Genomic DNA, 13,499 nt, shown 5'->3' with positions numbered 1-13,499 from the left:
TAGCCTTGATAATATTCTCAATTACTTTGTAGTTTCCTTAAAATTGAATTCGACTGGTACAATACAACACGCATTATTCATATTAAACATATTTTTCGCAATATTTTACTCGGAAATTGGTTCCGTTGGTAATAACGCAACAGCAGGTAACCAAAAAGATTTTATGGTCCTGTAATGTAAATATGCCGAGCGCGTTTCCAATCAGCGATTTTACAGACACCCCAGCCGCACGCCTCGCCCACAAAGCACTTAAAGACCGCGCACGACACACGTATTCGCTATACATGGGACGCTGTAGTGGGCAGACGGAGACGACCTAATTGAGACACGGATTCACGCTTGATAGGCTTCGCTTTAATTAATGAAGAGAATGCCTAGTTGTCTTCCATGATGAGGATATTTGCGGGTACGACGTTTTTTGCTTTTTTTTTTGTTGTGCGCCGGCTTACTGTTTACGGTTTATTAACATCATCATCATCATCATCATTATTATGGTCATTGTTATTATAGTTGTTGTGGTTCTTTTATGCTTGGTCTCAGTATGTTTAGAAATACTTATACGTAACATAAAATGCAATTAACGTTTCGACTGTACCTTATTCTAAATCGCTGTGTAGGCTCCAAATGAACATGTACTACAGAAGATATTCTTGACTGTGCCTCTTATTGACACAAATAATCCATTAACTGCCCTTGTAGCTAAATCGACTGACTGACCCAACTGACTGAATGTTCCAATAATCTAAAATGAATAGATTTTTTGTCGGTTTGTTAGGCACGTTTGGCAAGCGGAAAATCCCTCTTATTTCTGTTTCCGTATTAAATGTGATTAAAAATGCATTGCCACGTTCAGATTAATCATTGCATTAACTTAAATGATGCCGCACCAACAACAGCAGTCATTGTCAGCCTGTATGACTAAAATCGTGGTATGTCTCTCTCATAGGGGACCGTTTGACAGCTCGGCGTTTATTGTGAATCTTCCAGGGTTCGTAACGGCGGTTTTGGATACACGTTGTAATGACATGCTGGCTACAATTAACATGCTTCGTTTTTTGCTTTATTTTTTCATTACGTTGTGATAGTTCTAATTGAGTAATTCATTGTAAATGATTTACGTGATCAGATATTTTTGCTTGCATGTAATCTTACAATTAAATACATTACATAATAAAACTACACAAAATAAAATGGACCGCTTTTAGTAAATTCTGCCGATCATCATAGTAAAAACTGCACGGATAGGCCTAATGTAAAGGCAATCGAAAACAGACTGAAAATTTCTCGGTAGTTTCCTTTTTGACGACGAGTCCTTTTTTAAGGTAGACATGCTTTAATCGTTTAAGGCAATTGTGTAAAGCTAGCTGTCCTCCTTTATCTCGTATGACTGACTCGATTAAACACCTACAAGGTTTGTCTATTAGTTTAACTTTTCTTTTTAAAACCCTAAGACGTAACGGGCAAAAACTGTTTGTTTGAACGTGCTGAAGCAAGATTTAACGTTTTGTAGGGTCAGTTACCTAATCTGGGACAACGCGGTGGGTAAAATAAAGATTCCTGGAATCTAAAAGAAAATCACAAAGTTTTAACAACATGTTCAAATATTGATTTGACTAGAGCTGCAGCTACCGAATATTTTGTTGGGCCTGTACTTTTAATGATAGGCTATACAACATTATACATGCATGTTTTTAATTGCAATTAAAATATTATAATGATAGTTGACAGCCCATTTAACAATCTTTCCCCTCCCCCAAAGTCACCTAGCTGTTCTGTACCGGCACTTCCAATGTTCTAGGGGTGTAAGCAAGCCAGTTTCACACTGTCTTGGAAAATGACCATCCTGCGGAAGTGAAATTGCCTGGCCACTTATGTGGGCCTATATATTATAATGAAGGAATGTCAACACATTGACAATCTTGGTTCAGGCTGGCTCAGCTATTGGTCTGCTCTACCCATAGTTAAATATGGTTGGTGTCTCACCACAACATTTAAGTAAGAATTTCACTGTATTTGGTACGTGTGATAATAATATTATTCAACTGAACTCCAGTGTATTACTGGTTGGTGACTACAGAGAAGGATATATCTGGGCAATAAGTGCTGAGTGATTTAATTGCAATCGTTAGCAGTAAACCATTCGCCAATATTTTGAACTGTCAATGAAAATTGTCTATCTCTAAAATCTCTAAAACACTAGCTGATTTACATATCTGGTTTCAGTCCCTGATCATTCAATTTTTATTGTCTCACCTTGAATTTTTCTTTTAACATTGAACGCGTGGGGTGCTGTGGTGGCTCACTGGACAGCACTGTTGCCTCTTACCACTGGATTTGGGCTTTTGAATTCTGCCTCGTCTCATTGCATGTGGAGTTCGCATGTTCTCCCTGTGCGTGGTTTTCATTCTGCAGTTGGCTGGTATCCCATTCAGAGTTTACCCCAGCATTATGCGACCTGGGTTTTGTTCCAGACCCCTTAAGATTTTGACCAGTGTAACTGGTTAGAAGATAGATGGCTGTGGTTTGAAGAGTTAATGGACTTGTGAATATGTCAGCTTGCAAGTTTTTAGTATATTATATTTCTAGTCTTACTCTACTGGCTTCCCCACAAGCTAAATATGCAAATTATAAAGGGAGTCTTTTGTCTGATTGCTCTTAAATACAGTGGTACCTCAGAATTCGAATTTAATCCATTCAGATCGAACTCCGGATCGAATCCTAATGAGTTCGAGTTCTGATCGAATTATCCCCATAAGAAATAATGGAAAACCAATTAGCCCCAAAAATTACTCCTAAATATGTTTTTTTAGCATCTAAACACAAAATGAACCGGATAAAACAAGAAGAGCATATATACTGTATTAAACACATCTAATCACATTTATCAAAACAGTGATTTGTAAAGTAAGAAAATAAATGTGTCCAAACAATGTGCCCTGCCCCAATTGTCCGCTCCTTCCGTGTGCCACGCCTCCTCGTTAACCCCGTGTGGAATCCCCGTGTGATTAGCTGTTTCTGGTTGTTGTCATTAGTCCTCAGTATTTAGTCCACGTGTTCAGGTCTGACACAGCGTGGTCAGATTCAGATTACTTTAGCTCAAGATAATTTGGCTAAGACATTAATCATTTGAAATAATGGTGTTCCTGTTAGGCTTGTCTCTGCAATTTTAGCATAGAGTTCAAATTGGCATGTGGATGTAGTAAAAAGAAATGCTTACTCCTCTGCATTATTGAGAGTGTTATTGTTTTTTTGTTGTTCGCTTTATCTTCTACCTTCACCTTTTCCAAGCCATTAGAGTTCATCTGGTCTTTAATAAACCCAAAAAGATCTATCCTGGCCTCAAATGAAAGACTAAGGCCATTCAGCTGTTTGTTTTCCTTGTGGTCTGTAGCTTTGTTATGTCTGTGTCAGAGCCGCAGTTCAAATGCAGCAAGCCTCGTCCTGTCCTACTTCTTCATTAGCACATGTATAAAGAATTAATTTTCTGAACAAGAATGATCTTCATGTTTCACTTATCAGCACTAATTTTTCTCGTAATTACTTGCGGTTATGGTGATGGACAAATAGGCGGATCGATGCCCCTCCTTTGCCTCACATTTAGGATCAAAGTTTCTATAAGAGCGAAAGCCTGCTTTATAGGTTTGGTTGAAGAGACGTAGCTTCCTGATAATGGTGTCTGTGTGGGCCATGTTTGCCCAAGTTTGTTTCCTAACTGTTGTGCTGATTTTGCTAGTTACAGTAATGCAGCACATATTCCTGTTACTGTAATATGCATATCAAAAAATTTGAAAAGTTGACATATCCTTAATCAGCAATCTTGGATCTGCAGGAACCTTTGAAGTAAGGTTGCAAAAAATTATTTTGCTAACTGATTAGTCAAGTGATCAGATAAAGCATGTGCACTAGTTGCTCATTGGAAAAAAAAAATCAAGACTTTTGTGCAGTACAGCTGTAATAACTTTACACAGTGGCTAGAATCTAGGGATGTAATGGTACAGAAAATTCAAGGTGCAGAACACACCTCTGTTTTGGGTTCATGGTTTAGTGCAGTTTCATTACAGGAGGAACACAGAATTAGTTTTGAAGTTATTATTAAAACTGCAAACACAGTTATGAATAGTTATAAACCAAACGAAAGGCAGTTTGTCTGAATAAGAAGAGATTCTCATTTGCACACTAAAAATAAACATGTAAAATAAACAAAAATTCCCAAATAAGACTGTATCATAACAATCTGTCACGGGGCGAGGGACGAAGGACTCCGGAGCAGGCGTGATGGCGAAACAAAAGGGGATTTTATTGGAACTTAACGGAATTAACACAGGAAATAGCATTGGTAGGGATCCAAAACCGGAGTACAGGAACTAGAGAAGGCACGGGGAACAGACATGTTTGACGTCAAAGGCAGGACTGGGGAACACAGGGATGAGAAGCACAAATATACAGGACTGAGCAGATAAGGTGCAGTTGGAGTGATTAAAAGGAGGGCAGGAACAAGAGGTAAGGCAAACATTTAATAGGTGTGGTTAGGGTTAGGGCCACATTAGGGGGGAAACAAGGCATGACCGTACCGCAACCAACCCTCCCTCCCCTCCCAAAATGTGACCTCTGGGCACAAAGGACAAGCAGGGGAGGGGACCAAGGTGACTGAACGACATGGTGGACACAAGGGGCTGGGACAACTGACAAGACAGCGAACGACAGGACTGACCGGACACATGGGAGTGACCCACGAGACAGAGCCCCCGGACAGGCCAAGACAAGAGATGATGGAACATCAGACATACTAACACAGGACATAGGACCAGATATAGGACATTACTAGGGGCACAGAGCAGACCAGGGCAAGACCAGTGACAGCAAGGGGGACAACAGCCACGACACTCGCCAAGACCATCAGACGAGTGATTTACTGTAAATTATGTGGGGGGGGTCCTTGAGCTTTTCAGCACTAGCCGTAACCAACTCACAGCCACTATTGGCATGTTTTCCCTGTTTGAACGTCTAGCTGCGGATTTAAGTATCCCCCACGTTAAGAAATGTATCCATTCATTTCATTGTGCATACAGAACTGAAAATGATGTGCCCAGTTGGCACACAATAAACACATGCACTGTTACAGCCCTGAGAGAATCACTATTTAATGCATCTGTTTGACAGATGTTGCAGGATACTGATTTCTTTGATTTAACTTGCTAATGATTGTACTAAACACACCGTTAATGTTGCTTGTGGTGATGTCATTATATGCAATTTACACAGCAATCGGCAAAAATGGGTACCTATTGATGGAAATTTTCATTGTTAATTAGGCCTATTTTCATTACTGATTACCAAATGTTTTAGATTCATTGTTTCATTGTTATATGGAATATAGAAGGATTATCAGTTCTTGTCTGCACGTGGGTGTGCTATTTCTAATGTGCTAAGTCTATTTTAGCAAAATAAAGGCTATTGACTAGGTGATGGCAGAACTGAAAAAGACCATAGAGAACAGATACATTTCTACATTTCGAGCCGACATTTCTATTGCATGTTTTCTTCCTACAGATGTTTATTTTCACCCCTTTTCCTGTTTAATCTTGCCATTGATTTTATCTCCTGGTTCATTCCCTGACTTTTAATCAATGAATTGGACATAAATGATATATACAATATATACAGTAAACTGGTGAAATTTGCAGATGACACCAAGGTGGGTGGTGTAGCAGATACTGAACTAGTGGCTCAGCAGCTACAGCGGGATCTTGATTTAATTAGTGACTGGGCCGATACCTGGCAGATGAAATTTAACATAGACAAATGTAAGGTACTCCATGTAGGGAGCAAAAATATAAAGTACAGGTATTTTATGGGACCTACTGAAATAAAGGTAGCTGATTATGAGAAAGACCTTGGTGTGTATGTTGATGCTTCCATGTTTCATTATCGCCAGTGCGGGGAAGCAATAAAAAAGGCCAATAGGATGTTGAGGTATATCTCCAGGTGTGTGGAGTTTAAGTCAAGGGAGGTAATGCTAAGATTATACAATTCCTTGGTGAGACCTCACCTAGAATATTGTGTGCAGGTTTGGTCACCCTATCTTAAAAAGGACATTGCGGCCTTAGAAAAGGTGCAGTGTAGGGCCACAAGAATGATTCCTGGTCTTAGAGGAATGTCATACGAAGAAAGGTTTGTTGAGCTAAATCTGTTCAGCCTCAAGCAAAGGAGACTGAGGGGGGACATGATCCAGGTCTATAAGATTCTAACAGGTTTGGATGCTGTTCAACCAAAGAGTTACTTCAGCATTAGTTCAAATACAAGAACTCGTGGCCATAGGTGGAAATTAGCGGGAGAACATTTCAAACTGGATTTAAGGAAGCACTTCTTTACACAGCGTGTAGTCAGAGTATGGAATAGTCTTCCTGACAACGTAGTGCAAGCTGAATCCTTGGCTTCCTTTAAATCAGAGCTAGATAAGATTTTAACAACTCTGAGCTATTAGTTAAGTTCTCCCCAAGCGAGCTCGATGGGCCGAATGGCCTCCTCTCGTTTGTATAGTTCTTATGTTCTTATGTAAAGGAAGGCGGTATGGGACACAGGAAGAGCTGAGCGCAGCTGAGCTAGGACTCACTTTTTATGACCAATGCCATACTGGTAAACATGAGAACCAAAGAGAGTTTACTATTGCTGAGATGTAAGTGCATAAAGAAGGGCTTACCTTTCATTTGCTCTAAATTAAATGACAGTGAGTCAAAAAGCATGTTCACTACATTCACATTCCTTGAACAGCAACCGAGATGCATGCATTTAGGGTTATAAATCAATATCAGATTGCAAGCAGGTAAGCAGTGTAGTCATGTGAGTGTTTACATTTTTTGTGCTCTGTCATGAACTGGCATCCTGTCCAGGGTGCTTCATCTGCCATTTGCCCTCTGCTACCAGGTCTCCAAGCTGCTGGAAGACATGTCTGTTTATTACCCATAGCTACTAGAAACCAGCGTGTTGTTTAGTAATTAATAAACTGAGAGTGCGGGTGGGGAGATAACGGGTATTCTGGTTAAAGAACAAAAAACACAAGGGTTACCTTCCTTACATCTAGGTGACCTACTGTAGTTTCTGCAGTGATACCCTTTAAGCAATGTGTTTAATCTGAACTGTTCAAATAAAATAGCCGTTTTTATAAGTAAATGAATGATGTTGCTAAGCAACTAACATCCACATTTTTATGCTGTTTAATGGATAGTTGCTCATGCTGTTATTTCTATAGTTATCATTTCTGTTCTTTTTCTTTTATAAATAAATGGGCCGCAAGTAGTAGTAGCATCACTGGTAAGTATGAATGTTGTCTTTTCATTCTGAAACTTGAATGCTTTTCATTTTTTTTATTGAATAAAAGATTAAACTTGTCTTTCTTAAAATGCCCTGTTTTTTTAAACAAAAAAGTGAAGATAAACAGAAAGTTGAAGTGGGAATGGCGACTCACATCTCAGTGGTCTGCGTTGTCTGACCTGCAGGCAGTATCCTGGTCCGATTCCAGTGAAACCTGGGCTAGCTGACTTCCAGTGGGACCACCATGAAGTCCACCATGAAGTCCACCATGAAGCAGTGGAAGCAGCTGGTTGTAGCTGGGATAGTAGCTTGGATTTTGCTTGTTTTGGTGCTGTTCACCTACTTCATGGACTCATGGATGGACAGTCTCCAATTCTCCACCTCTTACCAAGACACGATGCATTTTACCTACATCCAGAGGCACAAAGCTGTCATGGTGACCCCAGTGGAGATGGCCATCGCTGGCCAGGGTGCAGACTTAAGACACGGGCCATATAAAAAGCCAAGGGCTGTTGAGAAGGGGGATTCACACATTGTGGTAGAAGAGAAGGACTTTTGGAAAAGATCAAGAGACACACAGATCAAGAGTTTCAGGAAAGTCGTACAAGAAAAAGACCAGAAACGAGTGGATGAAGCTGATGCACGGGCGCGCAACTCCAAGACCAAGTCTCTAATCCACAGACTGTGGAAAGGTAACATGTCATCACGTATGCTCAGCAAACGGCTACAGATCGCCATGAGGGAGTATGTGAATATGAACAAGCACCATGTGGTGTACAGGGGCCACCGTTGGACTAAGATGGGAAGGCAAGAGCTGCTCTGCCGGCTGAAGAGCCAACTTCAGGTCCTAACCTTAGATGGAAGAGAATTGCCCTTCTCTCAGCTTGGCTGGGAGAAACTGGTACCGGGACAGCCTCTGAGTCAGCTCTTTGAATCAAAAGTGCAGACCTGTGCTGTGGTCTCCTCCGCTGGAGCGATCCTTAACTCGTCCCTTGGGAAAGAGATCGGTGAGTTTGAGCTAGACATTCATAGCAGCTTCCATAGTGCAGAAATAAGCTGTTTTTCTTCCCTAAGTTTCTGTCAAAGTTAAAAGGGTCACAGGCAGAGGGATTTGGGTACTGAAGATCATTAGGGTCGTCTCAAAGAAAAAAACTATAAAACATTTTTTTTTTATTGCCCACCACCACCCTATAACTATAAAACATTTTGAGATCCAAGTAGAAATAAACTTTCAAGATTAAAGTAGGAATAAAAGCTGAATTCTACGGATAGGTTCTCCTAACACAGCAGTTGGGAGGGGGGGGGGGGGTCATGAGATCATTTGCAGAATATATCACTAAACAGAACGTGAAAAATATAACCTCAACTGGTCGATTGCAATAAACCTACGGAGTGGCCCCATCGGAAGGCAAAATATATCGTCAGGACTTGGTAACTCACATTGAAGTAAAGGTTGGAGACCATTAATGTAAACCTATTGAGGGTCGCAAGTCTCTGACTGTTATTTGGAGTCGTGGGCTAAAATGTGAGCCTTCTTTTTATTGGAATGAACCCAGAAAGCAGCTGAATGTGAGGTACTGTATCTGTATAGTGTTGTCATGTAGTGATTCACGTCCTACAGATATCTCACTGTCACTGGCAGGTTTCTACCGTTAAACCTTTGCTAGAACTAGTAGGTTAAGGAAAGGTATACTTGATTTCTTCAGATCATTTTCAGTTTTGAAAAATCAGACTTAATGCAATTCCAATGAAGAATTTCATAATTTTACGTATAGGATTCACCCTGTGTGTAACTCCGCTATCTCCAAGCTCCTGGTCTGGGGATCTGAAACCAAAATAAAAAGCTTATTTAATAGTGGCTGTATTAGAAGCAAAATCACTTTTCATTTTTTGCAGCAATTTCAGGTTTGTATGGGTCTGAGAAAGCATATGCATCCTGCCAGATGTATGACGGTGTGACCTCAGAAGGCTTTGTGGCAAAGCGCAGCTCTTCCATTTTCCATGACGATGGGTTTGACATTCAGAGGTTTAGAGAAGCCTCTGGCCTTGTTTTAACTATGCTCACTAGTAGTGAGCGGTGTGTTTGCAACCACAGGTTTTTCACGGATGTTGGAATCCTTACCAGGGCTGTGCAGAGATTTTTAGGGATTTTCAGGAAACCCCAGCGCCTCCCGCCTGCACATACCGGCTCATTATGCAAAAACCACTTTTTGTGCTTTGTGTGTGTCATCCATCCAACCCTGTCAGTGCTGGTCTGCTTACAAACTCCATGCATGTTCTCATGTTACAGCAGAGTCATGCCTCTCTCTAGCACACAGCAGGTCGATCGAAAGGTAAGCTGACCTGGAAATATAGTGCAACCAGTTTTTCGGTTTAATGTGCCGACTGCATGAGCGGCAGCCTAAGCCTGATCACCGCCCCGTTAAAGCCGGCCAAGGAGCAGATGTCTCCTCCTTTGGGTGAGACTAAAACTGCGTTTGTCAAAAGGGCTTTCAGTCGCTCGTGATTCTCTAAGTATTTTAATCGGAAATATTAACGATTTCCTGCTGTTTTCTGACAAACAGCTGCAAATCCACTGTTTTCTTCATCTAAAATAAAGCACAGAAAATAGCAGAAGTGTGTGCTTTTCCTGCTAAACGCCAAAGATCATTGATGTATGTGGGCATGCACATGAATGTAATCATACTTGTGCTCGCATGCAGACACGGGGTAGAATGTTGTTATTCCCTGTTAGTTTATCCCTCCCTCCATAACCACCCGACCAATGGTCATCCATATAGCATAGTGCGTGAGGCAGGGGACACCCTGGGCGGTCTGTTAGTCCCTCGCAGGGGACACCCTGGGCGGTCTGTTAGTCCCTCGCAGGGGACACCCTGGGCGGTCTGTTAGTCCCTCGCAGGGGACATACATGCAGATGTGCTTCATTATGTAGAAAATAATCAGAATAGAACAGATATCTTTGAACTTAATACTGGTTGTCAGCCTGTTGCTTGATTTTGGTGCTTGGGAAATAATTAGATCTTTAATATAGTTTTTATAACTCAGGAATAACAGCACACACATTTTTAAATGGCATAAACATGGCACAAATGATTGAGAATGGTTTGGTCCAGCTTCACAGGTGTGACATTACTATGTAAACAAGCATTTATATCTCCGAAACTAAAACAGTGCAAAATAAACTTTCAGCGCGGTACAGACAATTGAGACCGGTTTTGTTGAAAGCAAATGCGAATTGGGGGCAACGTCACTGTGATCATGTTACCATGTAAGTAAACATATCTCAGGCTACGTTCACACTGCCAGCCACATCGTTCAATTCCGATTTTTTGCTCAGATCGGATTTGTCTATCTAGACGGTTCACATTCATAAGCACAAGTGACCTGTATCTGACTGTAATGTGAACGCATCGGTCCTCCGAAACGTCACGCATGCGCACATTGATATGTTTTTACACGGGTAAATAGCTGGTTGTAAAATTGGTACGTTGTGCGGCCATGACCGCTGCGCTGATTCGAGTCATTTGCCTCCTTAAACTTTGACTTCAGGCTCTTTATTTTTCTTTGGCATTGTAGCCACGCTCGTGTCCGCGCTGTGCCATTTCTTTGGCAATTATTTCAAATACTACTCTATTACGATAGGTTCCTTCCAGTTTGGCTTGAACAGATTAATTTCCCCAAATATCAATTAAATCCCCACCTTCTCCATCCTTCCACTGACTGTTATCGCAGCTCTCCTCCATTTTTACCTTCCTGCGCTGCCGGTGCAGGCTGATGTAGCGCATGCGTCTAAGCAAAAAGCCACATGAATTCCGATCTGAGCGTCACATTCAGGTCGCATGGCCGCGAATCGGATACGTATCCGATTTAGTACCACATATGAAAGTGGCACAAATCCGATTTGAAAAGATCAGATTTGCGTGTCCACACAGCCCTGAAAAGATCAGATCTGTGTCACATTAAGGCAAAAAATCCGATTTGAATCACTTCAGCATGGCAGTGTGAACGTAGCCTCAAATGAAAATTTCAGTGACACAAACTGGCAAAAATGAGGCACAAACAATTATACCAGTTTGGTTAAATTTGAAACGGGGGGGGCTTAGTGCAGGTACTTCTAATTTACAAAAAAATTGTTGCTGCCATCTGCTGGACATTTATTTTAAATGCATCTTATCTCAGAGGCTGCAGGCACAAGGCGGGAATACCCTGGATGGTGCACACACCATTAACCTCAGTAAGCTTTTGGACTGTGGGGGGCGGAACCAGAGTACCTGGAGGAAACCCCACAATGACATAGGGAGAACAAGCAAACTCCACATATAGGGCCTTGGCTGACACTCAAACCCTGGTGCCAGAGGTGTGACTGCACCACTGCATGGGAAATATTATAGGATGTGAAAGAGGTGGATTTTGATAGGCTCTAACGGCCTCACTCTCTGATATCTTATTCCTCTGCCCACAGACGATCACGATGTCGTGCTTCGCTTCAATGCGGCACCCACCAAAGGTTATGAGAACGACGTTGGCAACAGGACCACCATCCGCATCATCAACTCTCAGGCAGGTGCTGCTCTGCGGGTTTGTGCCCCTGGGCTGAAGGCTGCTGATACAAATTACCCTGAATGCCAGAGTGATTTGTCCTTTGGGGCCCTTGAACGAGGCCCTTCTCTCCAGTGGCTGCGGGATGCTGACTGACACTGCTCTCTAACCCAGACTTGTTCATAGAGTTACCATCCATCCCGTATTCTATGGGATCATCCGGTATTGAAAAATAAAATGCTGTGTCGATTTTTGAACCAATGCAGGAAAAATCACGTGCTGTAGTGGTTCAAAAATTGAACACGGCATTTTATTTTTCAATATGGGACGATTTTTCTATTTGCCCCTGCAAGTTTTATTTTTGCGACGCCCACAGCTTTAGATTGAAAGTGGTAAGTCAATTTGTATGTTGCTTTGCGCAAAAAAAGTCTGCTAAATGAATGAAATATGCTTTTTATGCATCGTGAATTGCATAGGTAGGAAATGCACAGGCTAATGAGATGGGATAGGGGAGCACCACTGATGGAATCCTCTTGCTTTTGAAGTATTATGAAGGCAGTCAAAGGAGCAGAGCTCCTACAGGCTGCAGTGTGGTTATCTCATGTTAACTTTTTTTTCTCCATTCTATCACTTGTAGATTCTGGCCAATCCCTCCTTCCGTTTCCAGACCAGCAGTCTGTACAAGGGTCTTGTTCTGGTGGCTTGGGACCCTGCGCCATATAGTGTAGACCTGCTGAAGGTCAGTCTCCCTCGTTTGTCCTTTTTATATGGAGTTTTTATCCCTCCCTTCCCACTCTGCAAATGTTTTTTGTTAGGAAACCCCCGGTCCACAACTTTAACGGCGGTTTTGGATACACGTCTTTAGGCTGTACAGGGAAATGTAAGGGTGTGTCTTTGTTTTATCATGGTGATATTATTATTATTATTATTATTATTAACAACAAGGCTTGAACCAGCAACTGTCCAATCACAGCCACAGAGATTTAGCCTGCTGAGCCATAAACCGCCTCCTGCTGGAACTGCTGGAAGCCTTGAATGTGAGAATGAGAAAAATGGACCAGTGTGGTGATGTGATACAATGAAGATTGTGATTGGTTAAAGAAGTAAAACACAAGTCCCTTTCTTGTTGTCCCAGAGAAAAAAGCATCAGATATTTCACTCTATTCCAGTCCTTTTTTCCTTTTCTAATATCATACAGCCCTAATTTTAATAATCGTAGATTTATCACAAAAAAGTAGCTATTTAATTGGGTGGGCTTCAGCTCACCAATAGCTGGGCCCCTGACTCTCAGGTCCTTTGTTCTGGTAGCGCCTCTGTGTCTGCAGTAAGCTGCCTTCATTCTTGGTGGTATTTGCTGCTTTTTCCCTGCAGTGGTACCGGAAACCAGACTACGACCTTTTCACTCCTTACGTAAGACATCGTAAGCACCACCCAGGCCAGCCCTTCTACATCCTCCACCCCAAGTTCATCTGGCAGCTGTGGGACGTCATTCAGGGAAACTCACTTGAGGACATCCAGCCCAATCCCCCTTCCTCTGGCTTTATTGGTGAGCACTGCAAATTATGGAATGGAACCTTGGAAATCATACACGTTGCAATCAAACATTAAGTGATTAACTGAAGACCAAATTTCCAAAACTCCATCCATAT

The 13,499-nt window shown here is 41.8% G+C and overlaps 1 protein-coding gene across 1 annotated transcript in view; it reads left to right on the top strand.

Moving 5' to 3' along the window:
- Positions 1 to 259: 259 nt before the first annotated feature.
- The window catches only part of LOC111843653 (beta-galactoside alpha-2,6-sialyltransferase 2-like), an 18,992-nt gene continuing 5,752 nt past the window's right edge, over positions 260 to 13,499 (top strand). The window contains exons 1-5 of the mRNA XM_023811386.2: positions 260 to 406; positions 7,497 to 8,318; positions 11,774 to 11,871; positions 12,488 to 12,589; positions 13,222 to 13,396. Of these exons, the coding sequence (XP_023667154.2) occupies positions 7,556 to 8,318; positions 11,774 to 11,871; positions 12,488 to 12,589; positions 13,222 to 13,396 (1,138 nt within the window). The 5' untranslated portion in view covers positions 260 to 406; positions 7,497 to 7,555. The remainder of the gene's footprint in view (positions 407 to 7,496; positions 8,319 to 11,773; positions 11,872 to 12,487; positions 12,590 to 13,221; positions 13,397 to 13,499) is intronic.

This window comes from Paramormyrops kingsleyae, chromosome 16 (assembly GCF_048594095.1).
Source record: "Paramormyrops kingsleyae isolate MSU_618 chromosome 16, PKINGS_0.4, whole genome shotgun sequence".
In the NCBI taxonomy this organism is placed as follows: domain Eukaryota; kingdom Metazoa; phylum Chordata; class Actinopteri; order Osteoglossiformes; family Mormyridae; genus Paramormyrops; species Paramormyrops kingsleyae.
This window is presented reverse-complemented; position numbering and strand designations above follow the sequence as displayed.